The following is a 25,000-nucleotide window of genomic DNA, read 5'->3' as shown; positions in this document are numbered from 1 at the left end:
AACTAACGTTCAACTCCAAAGTTCAATAAAAAATTATAATAAATGGTGAGAATGTTGAAAAAGTTGAAGAGGATGCTAAAGGAAACCTTATGTAAGGACGAAGACTCTGTGACATTTCTCTTATTAGAGTGATGTCGTACCAATAGGATCTATACTCACATGATACTTCTTTTCATATACTTTTATACAACTTGACGAATATAATTATATAAGCAAAGAGCTAAAATTTACGAAAGACTCACCACAATTTGTTGTTGGAAATCAATTGCTTAATATAGATACATCATGACAAGGTACCTTTACGTCTGAAAAGCAAAGTTTACACTATTTAATCCCAATTATGATCTACGAATGGGAAACTAGGAAACTGACGAAAAGTGGTGGAAATAAAAAGGAATTGCAGAGAGAGAACAATGAAGTGACCAATGCTGGAAGTAATACTAAATTATAGAAACAGGACAAACTGGACAAAAGAGCCAACTGGAGTGAAAGATATTATGGATGCGACAAAAGAGTGAGAGTGGAACAGGGGATGGCAGATTGTAAGAGATGAGGTTGACATGTAGAACAAAAGTGTTACTGACTGGACGCTGCTAGATGGGAAGCAGGGTGGAGGAAGACGGGATAAGATGTGAAGAGACAATATGGAGAAGTCTAAAGTTTTAACACGGCAGAGGATGGCGCAATTGTGCAACTCACGGAAGAAGTTAGGAGATGCCTTTGTTCAGCGGTGGTTTCCGAATGGCTAATTAATTGGTTGAGAGATATACATTTAGTCACATGTATTTCTACACATACTATAACAATATACTGTACACATCTATATCCGTGCATCTTCCTGCTCTGTGTCGCCCCATTTACAGTATTTACTCCTTCCTTTATTAGACCTCCGGCTTAACCTTTATTCTCTCCCTTTCTCCACACTTGGTACCACTTCCAGTCTTTTCTGTTCCAATTTTTGACTCGTCCAAACTTAATCCTTTCTTCTCCACGTACTTATTTCTACTCTTCCCTACAGCTCTATTTAGGAGCAACTGGTATTTTGATAATACTTTCCGTGGTCATTGTAAGGTTTGTTGCGCGTTTCATTTTCTCTCTCTCTCTGTCTTCATACACATCATGTGCGTATGTACTTAAAGGATATTTCTGTTGATGCAAACGTGTTTAACCATTGCAGACTGCGGGAAGAGCTCCGTCAAACCTGTCACTCGAAATCGCGTTGAGGATTTTGTCACCAGGTCCTTAGCGGTTCCTGACGTCAGGAGTTCCTTCCCCGAAGACTTCAATCCAGTTCTTCCTGAAGTGTCACTCACGAATACAGCAACTTTGGTATTCGCAATCCCTTCCTTTCCCAATACATGGCCTTGGATGGTGAGTTGATAAATCCTTCCTCTTTTTTTATAGATAGAAAATCGTAATTATATACTTATTAATTTTCTTCCAAACCATATCTCGAGGTCTCACTACAAAACGGAGAAACGAAAGGAAGTTTCTTCTATTCAGATTAAGATGGTGTGCATGAATCTGTAAAAGATAGAGAGAGAGAAGAAAAGGAAATGAAATTTCAGTTGTACTTGTCGGGGCTGAGTGCTAGGACGGTTTCAATAGTGACCTGGAAATACGACAACATAGGGCAAAACTGACGACTTTGCAGTCGGAACTAAGCGTCTCTTGGCGTTCACTTTTTCTCAATCCCAGACTAGAATGTCTGGTCATATTTTATGGGCCATTTCAGGCCTTGCTCTGGTACTGGGTCCGATTCATTTCAGTTTTTCCTGAATAATAATAAAAACATTGTTCTGACTGAAAGGAATCCATTCCCGGGTCTGATTGTCTAATCACATTAAATGGGTCACTTTAGGCTCTGCTGGGGTATAAGTCAAAACCGGACGTAGAATGGGTCTGTGACGGAGTTCTAATCAACGACCGGTGGACCCTGACGGCTGCTCATTGCACCATCAAGAGGTGAGTCTTCTGTTAATTTCTTTAGTGCGGTGATGTTCCCTCAGCAGAACGACTTTGTTAGGTTTTATCCAAAATAAATCTTGCAGAGGAAAAAGTGCTGGCTTATCGTAACAACGGAGCCATCCACCAGCTCTTCATCGACTCCCATGACAAGAAGGGGGTAGGACAAATGCTCACTGGACAAATGCTCACAGCTTTAATTTCAAAGTGGACAAATGCTCACACCCACTATTGATTAAAGGGTTAAGACAGAAGCCATCTCACAAAATCTCACAATCTCACAGAAGCCATCTCACACCTTATTCTTGATTAAATAAAACTCACAGAAGCCGGGGCAAATATTTGTATTGGCTGCATGTTATTGTGACAAAGTAGGATGCAGTTGATACTTTAGGGTCTATACGGGGCGCCCCTACGGACCAGAGCCACACATCATTTTGTCTGTGATAGAGGAAAACTCTGTGCATAGAGAGAATGATGACACTTTTATACTACGACTGTCCCTCCGTTATGCTGTCCCCCAACTCCTTGTTACTGTTCTGTACCATTTCTCTGAGTATTTATTTCCTTTTTACGCCTACCTACCCTGTGGTGGAGGCAAAAGAATACTGCTACCAAGTATTTCCACTTGAGTCGTAAAAGGCGACAAAAAGGGACGGGGGATGGGATTAGGAGTCCTACAACCTGTAGCCCCAAAAGGGGACATTCCTAAAAACGAAAGTAAAGGCATAAGAGGGTCTGGGAGCTTTCCAACCAGTATCCTAAGGTTTGGGTCTTTTAATGTGCGTGGATATGGTACAAATGAGAGTAAAAGGGAAGAGATAGGCAGTATATTTGTAAGAAGAAAGATAGATGTGCTGGCTTTGAGTGAAACTAAAATGAAATGAAAGGGCAACTGTGGGTTTGGGAGTGTATCTGGGAGGTACTCAGGAGTGAAGAGGGGACGAGGGAGAGAAGGGGTGGCTATATTAGTAAGTGAAGAGATAAGTAAGCGGGTAGTGGAGTGGAAGGATGTGTCATCAAGGTTAATGTGGATGAGGGTGAAGCTGGGAAAGGAGATGTGGGTTTTTGTGAGTGCGTATGGACCTGGTAGTGAGAAGAGCGTAGAGGAAAGGGAGGCTTTTTGGGAAGATATAAATGAGTGCATAGAGGGATTAGGGAGAGATGTCAATGTAGTTGTATTGGGAGACCTAAATCCCAGGGTAGGAAATGAACCAATTGACGGAATGATTGGGAAGAATGAAGTTCAAGGTAAAAATCGTATTGGAGAATTGATGGTGGAGATGTGTCTTGAAAGAGAGTTGATGATAGCAAATACAGTGTTTGGGATGAAAATCAAGCATGGTGAAGGGTGGTTGATGGAAGGGTGGCAGATAGAGCGCTAATGGACTATATAGTGGTGACCAGAAGTATGGTAGGAAGAGTTAAGGATGTACATGTTTTAAGGGGAGAAAGTGGGGGAATATCAGATCATTTCCTGGTGGAGGGTAAATTGAGAGTGGAGAATGGGTGGAGAAAGAGGAAAAGGGCAGGAGGTAGGGAGGTACTTAGAATGAACAGCTTAAATGAGGAAAAAAGGAGAATGAGTATAAGAAGAAGTTGAGAGAGGAGTGAAAGAGAGTAAAGGATAGACTAGAACTAGGAGCGGTGGAGGAATGTTAATGGTTCAAGGAGGGAGTCATAAGGTGTGCAAAGATGGTGTGTGGAACAAGGATGGCGGGAGGAAATAGAAGGAAGGGTAGTGAGTGGTGGGACGAGGAAGCAAAGAAGGGTGTAGAAGAGAAGAAGCAGGCTTTCATAGATTGGCTACAAATTAGGACGAGGGAATCGTATGAGAGGTACAAAGTAAAGAGAAAGGAAGTTAAGCATAAGATAAAGGAAACAAAGAGGAGAGGAGATGTGAAATGGGGAAAGAGAATGACAGAAAAATTTGAAAGTAATAAAAAGATGTTTTGGAAGGAAATTAAAAGTGAAAAGAGGAGGCGAATCAAGTAGAGAAGAAAAGGTAAAAGGTGCAGATGGAGAGATGATAATGGAGGAGAAGGCAGTGAGAGGAAGATGGGCAGAGTATTTTAGGGAGTTGCTAAATGTGAGGGAGGATAGGGAGGGAAAGGTAGTTGCAGTGGGAAGCGCTAAGAAAATGACAATAATGAGTGAAGAAAATGGAGGAGAAATAGGTAAGGATGAAGTGGAAACAGCTGTTAAGATGATGAGAGCAGGTAATGCGCCTGGGTTGGATGGATGCCATGCAGAATGTCTGAAGAAAAGAGGTACAGTTATGGTGGACTGGCTGGTGAGGTTATTTAATGTTTGCTTAAGAGAGGGTAGAGTGCTGGAGGACTGGAGGAGTGCCTGTATAGTTCCGCTTAACAAAGGAAAGGGGGACAAATGTGAGTGTAGTAGTTACAGAGGGATCAGCTTGTTAAGTGTAGTTGTGAAGGCTTATGAGAGGATCTTGATTGAGAGGATTAGGAGAGGAGCAGAGGGAGTAATTGGTGAGGAACAGTGTGGTTTTAGGACAGGCAGGGGTTGTGTAGATCAGATTTTTGTGGTAAGACAGATATGTGAGAAAGCTATAGGAAAGGGGAAGGAAGTTTTTTGGGCTTCTATGGATCTGGAAAAGGCAGGGTAGACAGGAAGGCACTGTGGGAGGTACTGCAGATATATGGGATAGGAGGAAAGCTGTTAAGAGCAGTCAAGAGTTTTTATGAGATTAGTAGAGCTTGCGTTAGGATTAGAAATGGAGAGAGTGAATGGTCTGAGGTAAAGTTGGGACTTCGTCAGGGGTGTGTTATATCGCCCTGGCTGTTCAATCTATACTTGGATGGGGTGGTGCGAGAGGTGAATGCAAGGGTAGTGGGTCAGGGATTGGAGATGATTAAAGAAAATGGAGAAAAGTGGGAGGTGAGCCAGCTGTTGTTTGCTGACGACACTGCGCTTGTGGCAGGATCAGAGGAGAGATTGAGGAAGTTAGTGATAGAGTTTGAGAAGGTGTGTAAAAGAAGGAAGCTGAAGATAAATGTGGGCAAAAGTAAGGTGATGAGATGTACAAGGGGAGAGAGTGACAGTGGGCTGGAAGTGAGCATTAAGGGTGAGAAACTGGAGGAAGTGGATAGTTTTAGATACTTGGGTGCGAATGTGACAGGAAAGGAAGAGGTGGGGATGGAGGTAGAATGTAGATTGAGAGAAGTGAGTAAATGCCTTGGTGGATTAAAAAGTATAATGAGAAATCTACATCTGGAATGGATGCTAAGAGGAGGTTATATGAAGGAGTGATTGTGCCAACAGCATTGTACGGGGCAGAAAAATGGAACATGAGAGAGGAAGAGAGAAGGAGTTTGAATGTGTATGAGATGAAATGTCTGAGAAGTATGATAGGGGTTACTAGGCTAGATAGAGTGAGAAATGAGGAAGTGAGGAGGAGAACAAGGGTGGAAAGGGAGTTGGGAGATAGGGTTGATGAAAGAGTATTAGGATGGTTTGGACACATGGAGAGAATGAGTGAAGAAAGATTAGTAAAAGAAATGTGGAAGGCGGAGGTGGAAGGAGTGAATATGAGGGGGCATCCTAGGATGAGATGGATGGGTGGGGTAAAAGGGGCATTACAAAAGAGAGGAATGTCTGTGGAGGAAGGACGGGAGAGGACAGAGGATATGGGTGAATGGAGAAGGGTTGTGTATAGATGAGGCTGTGATGCATGAGGGGATTGGGGGTGAGGAAGTATGAATGAGAAAAAAATTGACGCAGCCCGAAGGGATTTCTCCTCGTCTTCTCTTTTTCTGCATGAGGGGACGGAGAGAGGGGACCGCCGAATTTATGAAGCGGCCTTGCTGTGGATGTTCTGTGTCTTGCGACACTGCTTCTGACCCAGGGCAGTTGACAGGATGCAGGGATGACCCGTCATCCAGGAGGTGCCAAGATAGGAGGGAGGGAGGAGGGTGGAGGTGAGTGGAATATATGGGAAATGAAATGGATGGGAGTGATTTCTATGCCTTTTTCTTTTTGGCTACCCACCGTGTAAGGGGAAAAAAGCCTTTGGTATATGTATGTATATATTTATAATATCATTACACATTTTTGTATTTATACTTCTAAGAGATTTTATAAACTGATGTGTTGAAAGTTTTTACACAGCAGTCCAGTCAATTCATACACTTAGAAGCGAATATAGCTCGCAGAAATATTGGCAGATCCTTGCGATCAGCTACAAAATCCTCACACAGGTTCCTCAGTCGCTGTTGGTATGCTTTGCTAGCTTTCTTGACTCTCTTCCTGAGTGGCTGTCCCTGATTATCCTGCAGAATTATCGTAGGCACTACTGCTTGGTCTTCCACAAACAGTCCACAGCTTCCCAGAGGGCAGGATGACATTGTCCAGCCAGTTGCAGGAATGCAATGTTCCAGCTCTCGAACAAGTTGTTGGTACAGTCCTCCCCGGCGAGGGTGACTTCGTTCATATTCCACAATTCTGGTGGATAGAAGGGGGGGGGGGCAACCTGCGAAGCCTAGGTGGTGGCGGTGTTCCATCAGGGCTGGCTGCTGGTCGCTGAATGTGGTGGTAAGTTCCAGTGACGTAAGTTGATCGAAATAATCCAATAGATCCTTGAGCTTAGCTGGCACATTTTCCCTGAGGTATGCCATCCCATCGTCCTCTTTATCCACAGCGAGCATAGCAAGGGCATCATTCATTCCACAGAACACTTTCACCTCATCGATGTCCTTGAAAAAAGTTTGTCAGGCCAAGTTCCTGCACTTTCCTCCAAGTACTCTGAGTTATATGGAAGAAGGTACCCTGGACTATCACGTGTGATCCCAGTACTGTTCCTACAGCTTGAATGGTAGCTGTCTTAAAATCCATGACCACTCTGTCAGGATCCGCAGAAAACCCATGTTCCTCACACTTAGCATTGACTGCCTGCAACAGTTCCTCATATACTGTTTGGGTTTTGCCAGGAAGGAAGGTACATGCACATGACACAGCACAGTTCCCCCAGTGGAGCACGGATCACATACAGCTGTTTAAAGAGCTTTGGTGCCATGGCAAAGTTCCCATCCATATACCATTAAATATTTAGTTACATACATATACCAAAAATTTCCCCCTTTACACGGGAGGTAGCCAAAGAAACAAAGGCATAGAAACCACTCCCACCTATTCCATTTAATTTAAACAAATAAACACAAATGTTTGATCTCTTTTGCCTTTTCTTGTCCTGATTTGTTAAGAGTTATAGTTACAAGCATTTCAGTGAAGTATCTTATTGAAAAACAAGTTCATTACATAATGTTAATAAATGTGCATTAAATGAGGCGGGTTATCTTCTAACCCATTCAATAATAGTTGAAGACAAAGTTTCAATATTTTGTGCATCCCAGTACATAAAGTCCTATAGTTTGTTTTGGTGACTAAGGATCTATATTTGGGTTAGGCAAATTTACATGTATCATATTACCAATTAAAATGTTAAATGTAAATGAAAATCTGTATAGCTACAAAAAACTACCAGGAGATAACTTTTTGAAAAAGTAAAATATTGTGGCACTCATACTTACTGTGAGACCGCCGGTCAAGCCTCCTTTACAGCCTTCACTCCTCATGTTTAACATATTGCCATCTTACATAATCTTTTCTTTAATTTTTTAACATACATGTAACCATTGTAACACAATTTGACTCCACCCCTATTTGTCTTTATGCCATCCATGGTTACATGAACATGTACACTCCTCAGAGTATTGGAAATAAACTGAAATGGTAGCTACTGACCTTTCTTTTACATGATACTGGATGAAGAAGTGTGAGTGATATGCAGGAAAAAACGTATGCAAACATATAAGTGTTTTAATTGGTATAAATAATAGAAAATATCTCACCTATAAAGTTCAAATAAATATTTAATGCTCAATAACTCTCTAAAATATAAACTGTAATACTTACGAAGTTTTTAAACAAACTTTGCTATAAAAACATATAATTTAGATATACAAATTATTCTAGTTACTCAAAACATTTATTCACTCATAATAATCTCACCTCAAAGTTCAAACAATAAAACATTTGTTTGAACAAACCTTATAAAAAACACCAAAACGGAATTAGGGGTCTCTCAAACTTGAAACAAATTATGAAAAATAATATTACCCCAAAAATAAACTGTTATCATTATCTTTAATCTAAAGTTTTCTGTTACCAATGCCAATTAATACACACTATGTTACATAAGGTCCTCAAAGAATTGTAATTTCTCTCAAAACTACTCTTATTCTATTCAATCTTATCTTGGGTTTCAAAGAAAATGGTCCAGTAACTAAGAGAATACAAAATTAAAATCATGATCCCACAAAAATCTTATAGATTTAGGTAAGGATGCCATCAGGGTGTGTGAGATTTTTGGGGTGTGAGCATTTGTTCTGTGAGCATTTGTCCGTATCCCGACAAAAAGCAGCCCTTATAAGACCTTATTAGGGGCAGAAAGCATCTACAGCGACAACAATTATGGGCGTTTAATAATTTCTGAAACGATGTGCATCAATCGAAAAAAAAAACCTTCATTGAACATCCAGTTATCAGATTAAGGCCTCCCCTTTAGTAGGAAAAACATTCACGGGAGAGAAAGCCATAGGACAGAAGAGGACAGGGCAGATCATTAGGATAGGATAAAATTGGGACAGGAAATAATGACATTACCATGACTGAAAGGGTAAACTTCCCGGGCGCTCCCAAACACCTAACTCTATCCCAATTAAAAAAAAAAAAAAAAAAAAAAAAAAAAAAAAAAAATACATACAATTCAAAGATTTAGTCAGTTTTCCCTAAAGGCGGCCATGTGTAGTGAATGAAACAGTTGTCGGTATTAAATGGAGCAGCACTCCTCTCGTATTTTCTCCAGAATTTGAACTTTGGAGAAAATAATAGATGTAGGATGTTAGATAAACGTTTTCTTCAAGTCATTGACGCCACATGTGGTTTGATATCTAATAGAGATAACTTACAAGAAAAACTGTGTGTGTGTTTGTTTGTTTGTTTGTGCGTGTGTATTTACCTAGCTGTATTTACCTAGTTGTATTTTACGGGAAGGGGAACTATGCTCGTAGTGTCTCGTCTCCATATCTCGTTTTATCTAGACTGTTTTTAAATTCGTGTATCGTTTTTGCCCACACCACATTTTCATCTAATTTGTTCTAAACGTCTATTATCCTATGGGGAAAGCTGTTCTTTTTCAGGTCTCTTCTATAATTGTCTTTTTTAATTTTCTTTCCGTGTCCTCTTGTATCTCTACTATCCCATTTTATTAGATCCTCCCTATCAATAATTACTATGCTTTTCATGATTTTATGGATAGTTATCAAGTCTCCTCTCTCTCTTCTTTGCTCTAATATCTGTAGCTTAGGTTTTGCCAACCTCTACTCATATGATAGTTCTGAGAGCGTTGGTACCAATTTCGAAATTACTCTTTGTATTCTTTCAAGTTTTGTTATACATTTTTTTTTGTAATTGGTGACCACGTCATCGCTGCATACTCCAATCTTGGTCTTATCAAAGTGACCAGTATTTTCTTCACCATTTCTTCATACAGGTATGTAAATGCCACTTTGATTGATCTTATTAAATTATAAGTTTCTCCAAAAATATTGTTTATATGTTTCTCAGGGGACATATTATTCATAATAATGACTCCCAGGTCATTCTCATTTTCTACTTTCTTAATTTCTTCCGATCCCACTATTCTTTTTTTTTTTTTTTTTGCTTCTTCCAAATCCCATTATACTACAATTGAATTCCAACTCCCACTTCCTACTCCATTCCCATACTTTATTGAGATCACTCTGCAGCGACTCACAATTTTCTACAGTGTTCATTTTTTTTCAACAATTTTGGATCGTCCGCAAAGAAGCTCATATAACTTTCAATTCCTTCATCCATATCATTAATATATATAGCAAACATTATTGGGGCCAGAACTGTTCCTTTTGGAACTCCACTAATTACCTCATCCCAATTAGAGTGTTTGCCTCTTATTACCACTCTCATTTTTCTTTCATGCAAGAAGTATTCCATCCACTTTAGCAGTTTGCCATGTATTCCTCCTGCAGTTTCTAATTTCTTTATCAATTTCTTATGTGGCACCTTATCAAAAGCTTTTTTCGGGTCTAGAATTGCACAATCAGCCCATTCATCTATTTCTTTTATTACGTCTTGAATAGAAGCACATTAAGTTTGTGACACATAATCGTCCTTGTCTAAATCCAAATTGCCTGGGATTTAGTACTTTTTTTTTTTTTTTTTTTTTTTTTTTTTTTTTAGATGCCTTACCCATCTAGTTTTGATGATTCTTTCACAAATTTTAGCTATCGTACTTGTAAGAGAGACCGGTCTATAGTTAGTAGGGTCTTCCTTGTTTCCCCCTTTATATATTGGTATTGAATTTGCTCTTTTCTAATCTTCTGGAACTTTTCCTTCTTTCAATGAACTGCTTATTAGACTATGTATTTTGTCTGCTTGTTCATTCCTGCATTTTCTCAAAATCCAGTTTGTCATTTCATCTGGTCCATGCAATTTTCTGACATCAAGATTACTCAAGTTATTCATTATTTCTTTCCTTGTTAATTCTATCTCTTTCATAGGGAGGACTTTCTCCTCCCACTCGATATCGCTAAGTTGTATGTTCTCCCTTGTAAACACTGATTTAAAATGCTTGTTCATAACTTCTGCCATTTCTATTTCCTCTGTGTATTAAACTCCTCCTCGTCGTAGTTTCACTAATTCTTGTTTGTTTTTCAGTTTGATATTTACATTTTTCTATGACATCCTTTTCGTATTTTCTCTTTTCTTCTGTACGCACTTGTACTATTGATTTCTATAACTAGTATATATTTTCAATATTTCAGGTCTTTTGTCTTTTTTACATTTTATCCAAGCTTTACCCCTTTTGTCTTTTAACTCCCTACATCTTTTGTCGTAACAACGCTTCACATATCCTTTTTCTTATTTTTGTCAAATTGTCTTATTTTTGTCAAATTATCCCATTTCTCTTCTACTATTGTTTCCTCCTTATGTATCCTTTCCCAGTCTGTTTTTTTAATTCTCTTATTTTATCTTTTTTTCTATACACCAATCTTCCCTTTCTATCTTGTTTGTTTTTTCTCGTGTATTTTTCCTCATTTAGATCCAGTTCAACTATGTGGTCACTTTTACTTAGTGGTGTCTTGCATTCAATCTTGTCCACTTTTTCAAGTTCTTATGTGATTATTAGGTCTAGTCTCGATGGTTCTTCCTCATTTCTATACCTAGTATTCTCTTGTATCCATTGTGTTATTGTATGTTCTATAATCATATCAAGTAGTACATTTCCCCATAGGTCGTCTCCACCCTTCACTGTCATCTCTTCCCAGTAGATTTCTTTACAATTAAAGTCACTCATTGTAACTATTCTTCCTCCATCTTTCATTATCTTATTTAGTGTTATCCTTGTGTCTTCTAACATGTTTTTGTGTTCTCTCTCTTCCCACGAGGCCGATTTAGGAGGTACATAATTTACTACAAACTTCCCGCTCTTCTTGTCCCTGTCCTCTATTTCCATCGTAATCATCTCCACTCTATTCTTTCCATATGTAACCTTCCTCACATTTATATCCTTCTTAGTCAGGAATATAACTCCACCCCCTTGTTTTACTTCTCTGTTTCTAATCCAATAATTATATGCACCATGTTCTACAATGTTGGGTGGTAATAGACCTTTCAACTTTGTCTCTACAATTCCCATTATGTCAGTTTTTTTTCCTTCAGGTAATCATTCATTTCATTCAAGCCTATTATTAAGCCATCTATATTTGTGAAAGACACTTTTAATTTTCTGTTTCCCTTATGTTTTTCTCTACTATGAACCATTTCTTCACTTTCATATCAACTACTCTCCAATAGAATTTCTCTTTGTCTGACTTTGTTTTGTTCTCGTTTTTTCCCTTAGCTTTTATTATTTTTGTTTCTCATCCTCTCTTTCCTCTTTATTCATCTCGCTTTTTATCCATACCTGTTTATACTGATTACTTTTTACTACTTTCCCTGTTTTTGATAAGATATTCACTGCTGTCTTTTGTGACCTGAATTTAACCTTAATTGGTCTGGTATTGTCTATATTGTATTTCTCCAATCTTTATATTTCTTAAATTTCTTTCCCTATTTCTTGTTCGTCTTTTCAAACTTTTTTTGATACATTGTTTACTTTTTCCCTCTCCTCCTTTACTCTTGTAGTCCTATTTGGATTATGCTTCTCTTCAATTCCTCATATAATTATACATTTCTTTTTATCTGTTAAGCCTCTTAGTATATTCTCAATTTCTTTCCCTATTTCTTGTTCATAATTTAGAACCTTTTTAATACCTTGTCTGCTTTTTCCTTCTCCTCCTTTACTCTTGTAGTCCTATTTGGATTATGCTTCTCTTCAATTCCTAATATAATTATACATTTCTTTTTATCTGCTAAGCCTCTTAGAGTATTCTCCTTCTCTCTCATCACTTTAATAACTGTGTCCTTAGTGTGTTCCTTCGTCTGTTGTTTCACTATATCTCTAAATTCAATTTTGTTATTCTCTTGGACTTTTTTCCAACCACTTGCCTCTTTTGCTATGGACTCTCTATTCTCTTTATTATTCCTCTTTAATTTCTCATCCTAGCCTTTACCTCTCGTAACTGTCTTTTTAATTCTTCTATTTCTTTAGTTAGGTTTTGATTTTCCTTCTTTAGTTCTTCCTGTTCATCAACTCTTTGAGTAACTAGTGCTAATTAACTAAACCTAACCTCCCATGCTTCGTTCATTTTTGTTAGTTTCTCCTCTAGATTTATTAGTCGGGGAAGGTTGTCATCCCCTCCCTCATTAAATCCATAGATGTAATTATCTCTTCTTTCCATTGAGCTGCCATTATCTATATTCCTACTTTTAATACCTCTGCTTACCTGTTCGACCTCGTCTGTATCATCTGCACTCTTTTTGTTTACACCTCTTCTGACGTCCAAGACCCGTTCCTCCCTTCCTCATTTTCTTCAATTTTCCTCAATAATGCCTCCCCTTCTCCTTTTTCTTCACCTGCTCACTACACCACGAGCTTTCCCCTTCCCTACTAATACAACACATGTAATCCCTCGTGGCTGAAATTCACGAAAATTGCGTTTTTTCCGGAGTTCCAATCTTTGCCGTCAATTCGACTCTCTCTCTCTCTCTGTATGTGTGTGTGTGTGTTTTGGTAAATCGAAGCAGGAGGACAGTATAGACATGCGATGGTAATGTGCTTTTGAAAATGGAAAGGGAAGACATGGTGAGGTAAACATAGGCCTCTAGGAGAGGGGAACGCATGGTGAGGTCACCAGGATAGGTTAACGCATGGTATTAAGGAAAGGTGAACACTCAGCAGATTCACCTGGCTGGGGTAGGTAGCAACAATAACAACAATAGCAGTAGTTTTAACTGTATCAACAATAATTATGTTTTAACGCTTATTACATCTTTGGTATAATAGTTTTGGCATCATTTTTAGGATCTAGTTTCTTTGAAGGTGATTTCCTTGGTGATTTCTTAGGCCAAACTCGGAGGCACAGATCCTACCGCAAGTGGGACAAGGAATTCTTTGTGCCGGGTTAACAGGACCTCGTGCCATGCGTTCATGCCTGCGGTTTTGTCGCTCGATCCTGATATTCGTGCGAGCGGCTTCAAATATGTCGACAGTCTGATGGACTGTTTATCTCCAACTTTCTCGGTCAGTAGCCAGAATTTCAAATTGGTCAACAGAGATGTTGCATTGTGTAAAGGGGGCATTTATTTGGTCTTTAGACAGTTTTTTGGTCCTCCCGGATAGCGGTTTCCATCCCTCAACTCACCGTATAATATTTGACGTAATAGGCGACATTCAGGCATCCTGATCACATGACCGATCTACCGGAGCTAGCGACGTACTATCAATGATTCAATACTGATGGTTGAAGCATTTTGTAAAATAGTTACATGAGGGATTCGGTCACGCCATGTGATGTTAAGGATAGTTTGAGGATAACGTATATGAAACCCTTCAAGTCTTCTGATTTGGTCCTTGTATAACATCTAAGTTTCACTGCCAAATAGTAAGATGGATAGACAGGTTGCCTGATAAACCTTAATTTTAGTCTCCACAGTTAGATCACGGTTTAGGAAGACGCGTTTGAATAATTTTCCAAAGCTTGAGCTTGCCAATCTAATCCTGGTTACTCGGGGAGACTATGCCTGAACCCGATGACATCCAAGACCTTGGCCATTCTGACCGACGAAGGTCTGTGCGTTCTTCCCTGGGGGACTCTTGTATTCTGGAGTTCTCCACTTCACTCCTCCGAGTAGGTTTCATGATCGGGAGGGGGGCGAATTCGTTCACCTATGTTAATAAAAGGTTAAAGCCCTTTTTTATAGGTGTTTGTGTGTGTATGCGTATGTATAAGAACATGATAATGGAGGAGACAGCAGGAGACCATGAGGCCTATACTACGCAGTTTCATGTTCATTATCACCTGCCATCCTTATCCATAAAGTTATCCAACCTTAACTTAAAGCAATCAATTATTTCAGCACTCACTACATGGCGACTGAGTTTATTTAATTCATTAACTACTCTGTTGGTAAACAAGTTTTTGACTACTTCGTTTTTAAACCTAAACTTGTCCGATTTTAATCCATTACTACGAGTCCTGCCCTCCTGACTTAACATGAACTTTCCTGTATCACCCTTGTTAAAGCCCTTGACCCATTTAAATAACTTTATTAGATCGCCCAGGCTTATGGGAGTGTCTTGACTGGGAGGATTAGGAGAGGAACAGAGGGAGTAATTGGTGAGGAACAGTGTAGGTTTAGGACAGATAGGGGTTGCGTAGATCAGATTTTTGTGGTAAGACAGATATGTGAGAAAGCTATAGGAAAAGGTAAGGATGTATTTTGGGCTTTTATGGATCTAGAAAAAGCTTATGACAGGGTAGACAGGAAGGCACTGTGGGAGGTATTGCAGATATATGGGATAGGAGGAAAGGTGTTAAGAGCAGTCAAGAGTTTTTATGAGAGTAGTGGAGCTTGTGTTATGATTAGAAATGAAGGGAGTGAGTGGTTTGAGGTAAAGGTGGGTCCTCGTCAGGGATGTGTTATGTCACCCTGGCTCTTCAATTTATACATGGATGAGGTGGTGCGAGAGGTGAATGTAAGGGTAGTGGGTCAGGGATTGGAGATGGTTAAAGAAAATGGAAAAAAGTGGAAGATAAGCCAGTTGTTGTTTGCTGACGACACTGCGCTTGTAGCAGTTTGGAAAGGTGTTGAAAAGAAGGAAGTTGAAGATAAATGTGAGTAAAAGTAAGGTGATGAGATGTACAAGGGGTGAAAGTGGCAGCAGACTGGAAGTGAATATTAAAGGAGAGAGACTTGAGGAAGTGGATAGTTTTAGATACTTGGGTGCAAATGTGGCAGGAAAGGGAGGAGTGGGGGAGAAGGTAGAATGTAGATTGAGAGAAGCGAGTAAATGCCTTGGAATATTAACAAGTGGGAATGGAAGCTAAGAGGAGATTGTATGAAGGAGTGATTGTGCCGACAGCACTGTACGGGGCAGACACATGGAACATAAGAAAGGAAGAGAGGTGTTTGAATGTGTTTGAGAAGTATGATAGGGGTTACTAAGCTAGATAGAGTGGGAAATGAGGAGGTGAGGAGGAGAGAGGGGGTGGAAAGGGAGTTGGGAGATAGGGTTGATGAAAGAGTATTAGGATGGTTTGGACACATGGAAAGAACGAGTGAAGAAAGATTAGTAAAAGAGGTGTGGAAGGCATATGTGTAAGGAGTGAAGATAAGGGGTCGACCTAGGATGAGATGGATGGATGGGGTAAAAGGGGCATTGGGAAAGAGGAGAATGTCTGTTGAGGAAGGACGGGAGAGGACAGAAGATAGAGGTGAACGGAGAACGGTTGTGTATGGATGATGCTGTGATGCATGAGTGGGAGTGGGTGGGGGGTGAGGGGTGAGGGAGTATGTATGAGAAATAAATTGACGCATCCCGAAGGGATTTCTCCCTGTCTTCTCCTTTTCTACATGAGGGGACGGAGAGGCGGGGTCGCCGATTTAATGAAGCGGCCTTTCTGTGAATGTGCTGTGTCTTGCGACACTGCTTCTGACCCAGGGCAGTGGACAAGATGCATGGATGTCCCGTCATCCAGGAGGTTCCAAGATAAGAGAGAGGGAAGAGGGTAGAGGGGAGTGGAGTATATAGGGGATGGAATGGGTAGGAGTGGTTTCTATGACTGTGTTCTTTGGCTACCTCCCGTGTAAGGGGGAAGAAAATCTTTGGTATATGTATGGTATATGTACATATATCAAGGTGCCTAAGCCTATCTTCGCATGGTGAATTGCATAATTTTGGTTATTCTCCTCTGTATTCATTCTGTAGGACAAGACCAAAACTGTATTGCATAGTCAAAGATGGGTCTAACTATGGCCAGATAGAGTTTACTGATTACCTCTGCACTTTTGTTTGTAACCGTCCTAGTAATGACTCCTAATGCCTTGTTAGTCCTATTCTTGGCTCTAATGCACTGTTTCCTGGGTTTAAAATCCGGTCTCACTATCACTCCTAAGTTTTTTTTCACATTCTGTTTACTTTGATACGGCGTTATCTAAGTTATATCTGTTAGCTGGGCTGTGTAATACTACGTTAAATACACTTCAATTTGAGATACTGAACACTATTTGCTATCTCTTCGACAATGCAAAAATTCATTATTATCCTTCTGCAGTATCCCAGCGTCGTCCCACGACCTATATGGCGTCCTGTTTTTGGAAGCTCGCTGGGCGAGCGTGTTAAGGTGTCGATAATAGCGGTGAAGGTCGATATGATGGCAATTCGAACCCTATCACTGGCGAGTTGAACTAAGGACATACCTTATTAAATTCCACCTTATAAAATCCTCTATAAGGTACACCATTCTACCCTCCTGATAAGGGGGAGTTTGTGACATTAGACCAAATCATCTTAATCATCATCATTTTAGTGTCATTAGCAAACTTACTAATAGCAATATCAATGCCATTGTGCAAATAGTTTATATACATAATGAACAGTAAGGGACCCAAAACCGAGCCCTAGGTAACATAACCCTATCTATATTCTACACTGTATATATGTTTACTTATGTTTATGTACACGTATGTGCATGTGCGTGTGTGATTCACCATGGTCTTGGATAACGTGTTGGACTTGCGATCGACAGCTGTTTCCCTCCCGGAAGAGAGTTCAGAGCTCATATATGACCGATCTATGGGTAATGCTGTGGCCTTACACACACGCACACACCCAACTCCCAGCCCACGAGAGTTGGAGTAACGACTCGCAGCGCAGCGATACTGAAATTATTTCAGCCCTGGGCTTGTGCGCATTAATTAGTTTATTCACTCATTCATTCATCTATTCTTTCATTTATTTACTTTAGTATTTTCTTGACTTATTTTAGGTTTGTGGAGGTTGTACGCCTAGGTGAGCATAATTTGCTCTTCACAAAAGATTCCCCACACGAAGATTTTGGGGTCCTAGACACGGTCTTCCACCCAGAGTACCACTATCCACAGGGGTACCACGACCTAGCTCTCCTGAAGCTGGACAGGATCGTCGTCTTTAATGTAAGTTGCAATTCCATAACGTAAAAAAGGGGAAAAATGTTGGTGGATAGTTAGTGGATAGTTAAAGATGATGGTTGACAAATCGTATTATTTCGGATAAACAATCACATCAGAGATATACTTATTGCCCAGAAGTAAAGATAAAATGAAGTGATAGAAGAAGAAAACGATAAAAAAAAAAAAAAAACTAGCGTGGTTGTCATTAATCCAAGCCATACTACATTCCAACGATTTAGGTGGCCATGCAGTAGAAATGGAAAATAATACTTTGGTGAAGTAGACAATTCAGGGTGTGGTATATGTCAAGATGTTCATCAGGAAAACTTCGCCCGGAGTTAAGCGACAATGTGTTGCTGTATTGACTGGGGATCCGGAAAGAGTGATGGGGAATGGCGCATGAGAGCAGGCAGTGGCAAGTTCTTGTGGCGACATCGACGGGTTACATAGAACCGCAGCGCAAACACACACACACACACACACACACACACACACACACACACACACACACACACACACACACACACACACACACACACACACACACACACACACACACACACACACACACACACACACACACACACACACACACACACACACACACACGCACGCACGCACATACACACACACATATACACGCACGCACGCACACACACACACACACACACACACACACACACACACACACACACACACACAAACACACCTACTCGGTGGCACGGTTGGTAGAGCGCTGAACTGGGAAGCAGAAGCGCTCCCAGTAGCCAGTTCGAATCCTGCCCAGGGCCGAAATTATTTCGGTATCGCTGTGCCTCGGGTCGTTACTCTGACTCTCGTGGGCGGGGAGTTGGGTGTGTGTGTGTGTGTGTGCAAGGTCATAGCATTACCCATAGATCGGACCTACGAGCTCTGAGCTCTCTTCCAGGAGGGAAATAGCTGTCGATCACGAGTCCAACACGTGATCCAAAGACCAAGACCAAGTGAACACACACACACACACACACACACACACACACACACACACACACACACACACACACACACACACACACACACACACACACACACACACACACACACACATACGAATGAAGGAGTGTGTGTGTGTGTGTGTGTGTGTGTGTGTGTGTGTGTGTGTGTGTTGCTGATGACCACAAAGGAAACCGGAAAAGAAACTAGAATTCCCAAGCGCTTTCATAATATTTCACATCGACCAATACGCCTTGTCTCCTTTATATTTATGGTCTTGTAAAACACACAAACCTGGAAACCCTATAAGACCAATTATTAGCTTAATGAAATCCATCTCATATGATTTATCAAAATGGCTGGTGTCTTTACTCAGTCCGGTTGTTGGCACAATTTCCAATTCAAACATAAAAAATAATGTTGATTTAATTTATAAACGTAAGAGCTTAAATATTGATTATAATTTCAAACTTATCAGTTTTGATATAACTAGTTTATTTAAAAAAGTTTCTGTACATGATGTAATTATTTTCCTGACTGAATTTTTAGACAAAATCTCACTTCCGTTGTCCTCAACTAAAATCTTTGAACTTATCAAACTATGTCTAAACAGAAATGTATAGCACATTTGTAAATAACACACAAGAATCCCAGTCGGAGAAAATAAACTTCGAATGAAAGAAGATTCTATATTTCGGCTACAAACTGCCCTCTTTAGGAAAGTACCTGAAGAGGGCTACAGTTGGTAGCCGAAATATAGAATCTTCTTTCATTCGAAGTTCATTTTCTCCGACCGTCGGTTTCTTGTGTGTTATTAAACTATGTATTAAAGGTTGTAAATTTGAATTTAATGGTCAATTTTATTCTCAGGAATTTGGTATGGCAGTGGGCAATCCACTATCTCCAGTCCTTAGCAATCTCTATATGGATTATTTTTTTTTAAATAAACTATTAAGTGAAATTTTGCCACCAAATGCGGTCTGGTATAGATATGTTGACGATGTTCTTTGCTTGTGGTCCAGTTCTGAGGGTTTAAATACATTTTTACAATCTCTGAGTAATTTAGTTCCTTCTATTAATTTTACTGTTGGATTAGAAAGTTGCCCTTTTTGGATTGCCTCATTCATAGAAATGGTAATAATTTTAAGTTTAGTGTTTATAGGAAGCCGACAGATATTTTTTCATATATTCATTATTACTTGGCTCATCATGATAAAGCAAAATATTTGGTGTTTTCTTCTATGTTTTTACGTACTCTTCGTATTTGATGAGGAATTTGAGCATATTATTAAAGTTGGTCTTGGATTAAAGTACCCTAAAAGATTTTTAGATCACGCTCTCGCTGCAGCAAATAAATAAATAAATGAATAAATAAATAAATAGATAAATAAATAAATAAATAAATAGATAAATAAATAAATAGACAAATAAATAGATAAATAGATAAATAGATAAATAAAATAAATGAAAAAATGATAAATAAATAAATTAGATGAATAAATGAATAAATAAATAGATAAATTACAGTGTTCAACCTCCTTTGATACTAAGAACCTTCTGATTTTACCATTCAGTAACAATCTGGCTCAAGTTCCTCACATCCTAAAAACGTGGAATGTTAAAGTAGTATTTAATAATCCATATACTTTTAAGAGTTTAATTATTAAAAATTCACCTAGTGTCTCAAGTGGCTGCATATACAAGATCCTTTGCAGAGATTGTAAAAAGTATTATCTTGGGCAAACGCGCAGGGAACTCTCAACAAAGATTAAACAACACAAGTACAGTGTAAAAGCAGCACAAGAGTCCAGTGCACTGTTTGTCTATATGAATTTTTTTTTATCATTGAATCATCTATTATGTCTTGTAATTTATTTACCAATAAGAACATTATTGAAAGTTGTATGATAAAAAGTCTGAAGGATCCGACATTAATATTAGCAATGGTAATTTTGAATTGGATCATTTTATCATTGACAAAATTTGTAATCACATTACATCTTTTAAAAAATAATTTGATTTTATGTATCTTAATGTTTGTCTGTACCTTTTCCAGTTTATTTTCATACCTCTTGTGTGTAACTTTTTTCTTTTGTATTCCCCTGAAGATGTGAAATATCACGAAGGCGCTTGGGAATTCTAGTTTCTTTTCTGGTTTCCTTTGTGGTTATCAGCAATTTATTGGATCACGTGTATTTGTGATCTTTTGCAATATGTATATATATGTATATATTTACATATACAGGCACACCTCGGCTTACGTCGTTTCAATTTACATCGCTTTCGAAGATACGTCGGTTTTAAAAAAATATAGGGAAAAATAAAATCTAAATTGTCGTTTTAATTGATTTTACGTTGTTCAGCCAGTAATAATAGAATCGCATATACACCAAAAACATTTCAAGCACATAAGTTCATGTTACAATGAATAAGAATAAAAACATGTAAGATGATATTAAGATTCAGTAACTGCTAAAATACATACCATAAAGTAGTATGGTCTAGTTAAATAGAACATGAAATCAGATGATTTTCTTATTTATCGGGGCCACAGTAGTTCCAATACTGTATCTACCGATAGGCGGCGTCTCGAATCCCGCAATTGTTTTGGATTATGATCTGATTACTGAAGTTTTGTAGATTTTCTCATTAACGTTCACGTGTAACTGTAATATTTGCCCCATGCCTCCTAAGAAAAGTCTTAGTGAAATTGCTAAACGTCATGTTATTTCGCTGGAGGATAAGATGGCTATGATAAAACGTCTACAATGTAAACATCAACATATTGTATGTACTACATTGGTAAATTAAGAATACTTTATTTTATTTTTCACTTATTACAAAATGATTGTTTGTAAGCTTAAAATAGTTTTTATCTAATTGTTTTTTGTTTTGTTTTACAGTATGTTATTGACAATGCATTCATAAAGTACAGCACCGTGAAATAGCTTTTAGCGGTGTAAATATCACCAAATTGTACGCGTAAAGTTAAAGTACAGGTACTTTTTTTTTTCTTTACTTAATTACAAAATAATAAATACATGTTCTGTTTGGAAACTTAAAATAGTTTTTTATTAACTTTATATTGTCGAAAATGCATTTATAAGTAAAATACAGTGCTGGGGAATGGCTATTAGCAGTTTAGCCTAGCCTACACCAGGTCTACCTAGCCTACATACGAGTATAAGCAAATCCAACTTGCGTTGTTTTTCAACTTAAGTCGTGTCTCCTGAAACCAATTAACGACTTAAGGTGAGGTGTATCAGTATATATAGTATATATATATATATACGTATGTATATACATATATATATATATATATATATATATATGTGTGTACATATATCTATATATATATATATATATATATATATATATATATATATATAAATATAAATAAATATATATATATATATATATATGCAAAGTACTAAACTTAGTTATCTTGTCGGATACTTGGGAAAGGACGTATATTACATCTTCAATGCAAAAAGTACTTTTTGCACTGAAGATGTAATATACGTAAGCGCTCTGTTTTGTTAGTTTCTTTTTCCAAGTGGAAATAGGCGTACATGCTTTTTGTGTTATCCTCGGCAATTTGCATTTATTATTCCGAACTATGTATTCTTATCATTATTTGCACTTCATGTACATTGATTCATTGCCAAATAAAGTCTATCTATCTACTTTACATAAGTGAACACACGTACCCGTGTTCTTATTAGCACACACACACACACACACACACACACACACACACACACACACACACACACACACACACACACACACACACACTTTCAACGAACGGACGGCTTGACGAACGCTCTGAAGAAAAGTGCAGATTGAGGATACCAACGCAAAGAGAAGTGCCTTTTTGTATTTGCAGGGGGGGGGGAATTGCTCGTGAGGTAGTGGGAAAGTAAGGAAAGAGGAGAGGGGGAGGGATTACTGGGGAAATGGAAGGTAATGAGGATGTGGAGGACTTGGCCCAGGCAGACGGGCGGAAGGTCAACATGAAACGACCACCGGATGACGAAATGGCAAATAAAAATGTAAAGATTAGAAGTATAGAGAGGAGAAATACAGTAGAAAGTGACGAGAATATGTTCCAGGGATTTAAAGAGGGTGGGGGGGACACAATCCCCCCCAGACTGATAAGACTAGAGGAGAGAGTTGATAAGGTGATCGAGGACTTGGAACGTAAGTTAGGTAATGTAGGCTCCATTCTCCAAAGAATTGAAAGATTGGAACAACTAGAGAAGGCTAACAGAAACTTAACTGAAGAAGTAGAGGACCTAAAAAGACAGTTAGGAAATGTAAAGGAGGAGAATGAGAAATTGAAGAAGAATAGTAATGAAAACAGTGAGAAAATAGCTACAGAAGCTAAAAATTGGAGAATAACTCAAGAAGGGAATAAGGTTTCATTCACTGACATAGTCAAACAGCAATTGAAAGAACATAATGAAGACTCAGTTATTAAAGTGATGAGACAGAAGGAGAATATAGTAAGAGAATTAGCTGACAAAAAGAAATGTATAATTATATTAGGAATGGAAGAGAAACATAACCCAGATAGAACCGCAAGAATCAAGGAGGAAAATGAAAGGGTAAGCAGTTTATTAAAATTAGTCCAGGAAGATGAACCAGAAATTATAAAGGAAATTGAGGAAAAATTCAGACTCGGAAAATATAGTACAGATAAGACCAGACCAATTAAGATTAAATTCAGGTCACAAACAACGGCAGAGAAAATTCTATCCAAGACAGGGAAACTAGCAACAAATGATCAATATAAAAAGGTATGGATAAAAAGAGAAATGAATAAGGAGGAAAGAGAGGCAGAAAAGCAGAAAAGAATTGAAGCTAAGGCAAAAAACGAGGAAAGAACGGAGTCAGAGAAAGAGAGATTCTATTGGAGAGTAGTGAACATGAAAATAAAGCAGTTCGACATACTAAAGAAAAACATAAGGGAAACAGAGAACACAATGGAAGTGGCAGAAAACTAAGAGTGTCTTACACAAATATAGATGGATTGATAACAGGATTGAATGAACTGAATGATTATTTGAAAGAAAAAGAACCGGACATAATGGGAATTGTAGAAACAAAATTAAAAGGCCCACTACCACCCAACAGTGTAGGACATGATACATACAATTATTGGATTAGAAACAGAGAGAAAAAACAAGGGGGTGGAGTTATGTTCCTGACAAAGAAGGATATAAACGTGAAAGGTGTCATATATGGAAAGAATACAGTAGAGATGATTATGATAGAAGTGGAAGACCGAGATAAGAAGAGCAGAAAATTTGTGATCAACTATGTGCCTCCGAAAACAGCCTCATGGGAGGAGAATGAACATAAAAGTATGTTAGAGGACACAAAGATAGCATTAACTAAAATAATGGAAGACGGAGGAAGAATAGTTATGATGGGCGACTTTAATTGCAAAGAAATCTGCTGGGAAGAAATGACAGTAAAGAGTGGTGATGACTCATGGGGAAATGCTCTACTTGAGATGATTACTGACCATTCAATGACACAATGGATACAAGAGAACACTAGGTATAGAAATGAAGAAGAACCATCGAGGCTAGACTTAATAATTACATCTGAACCTAGAATAGTGGACAAGATTGAATATAAAACACCAATAGGTAAAAGTGACCACATATTGATTGAACTGGAACTTAATGAAGAAAAATATATGAAAAGAAATGAACAATATAGAAAAGGAAGAATGATGTATGAAAAAACAAACTTTGATAAAATAAGAGAATTCTTCCAACAAGAAAACTGGGAAGAAATATACAAAGAAGAAACATCAGTGGAAGAGAAATGGAATATTTTGACAAAAATTTACAAAGAAGGAGTGGAAAAGTATGTCCCAAGACAAAAACAAGAAAAAGAATATGTAAAATGCTGGTACAACAAAAGTTGTAGGGAGTTAAAAGACAAAAGAGACAAAGCCTGGACCGGATGGAAAAAAGACAGAAGACCTGAAAAATGGAAAATATATACTGGTTATAGAAATGAATATGTACAAAAGTGCAGAGAGGAAAAAAGAAAATATGAAAAAGATGTTATAGAAAAGTGTAAAGATCAACCAAAACTATTCTACAGATTTGTAAACAATAAACTGAAAAACAAACAAGACTTGGAGAAATTAAGACAAGGGGGAGTTGAATACACTGAGGAAATGGAAATGGCAGAAATTATGAACAAACATTTTAAATCAGTGTTTACAAGGGAAAATATACAACCTGAAGAGATTGAGTGGAAGGAAAAAGTCCCCCCTATGGAAGAAATAGAAGTAACGAAGAATGAAATATTGACACACTTGGGTAATTTTGATGTCAGAAAATCGCATGGGCCAGATGAAATAGCAAACTGGATTCTG

At 38.4% G+C, this 25,000-nt stretch overlaps 1 protein-coding gene across 3 annotated transcripts in view; it reads left to right on the top strand.

Moving 5' to 3' along the window:
* The window catches only part of LOC143027744 (venom protease-like), a 174,345-nt gene that overhangs the window by 105,812 nt on the left and 43,533 nt on the right, over positions 1-25,000 (top strand). For all 3 annotated transcript variants that reach the window (XM_076189250.1, XM_076189249.1, XM_076189248.1), the window contains 3 exons: positions 1,178-1,371; positions 1,862-1,965; positions 17,463-17,628. In XM_076189250.1, the coding sequence (XP_076045365.1) occupies positions 1,178-1,371; positions 1,862-1,965; positions 17,463-17,628 (464 nt within the window). The remainder of the gene's footprint in view (positions 1-1,177; positions 1,372-1,861; positions 1,966-17,462; positions 17,629-25,000) is intronic.

The sequence above is a fragment of the Oratosquilla oratoria genome, chromosome 8 (genome assembly GCF_046742065.1).
Source record: "Oratosquilla oratoria isolate Oo_2021 chromosome 8, ASM4674206v1, whole genome shotgun sequence".
In the NCBI taxonomy this organism is placed as follows: domain Eukaryota; kingdom Metazoa; phylum Arthropoda; class Malacostraca; order Stomatopoda; family Squillidae; genus Oratosquilla; species Oratosquilla oratoria.
The sequence above is the reverse complement of the archived record's forward strand: the minus strand, read 5'-3'. Positions and strand labels throughout refer to the sequence as shown.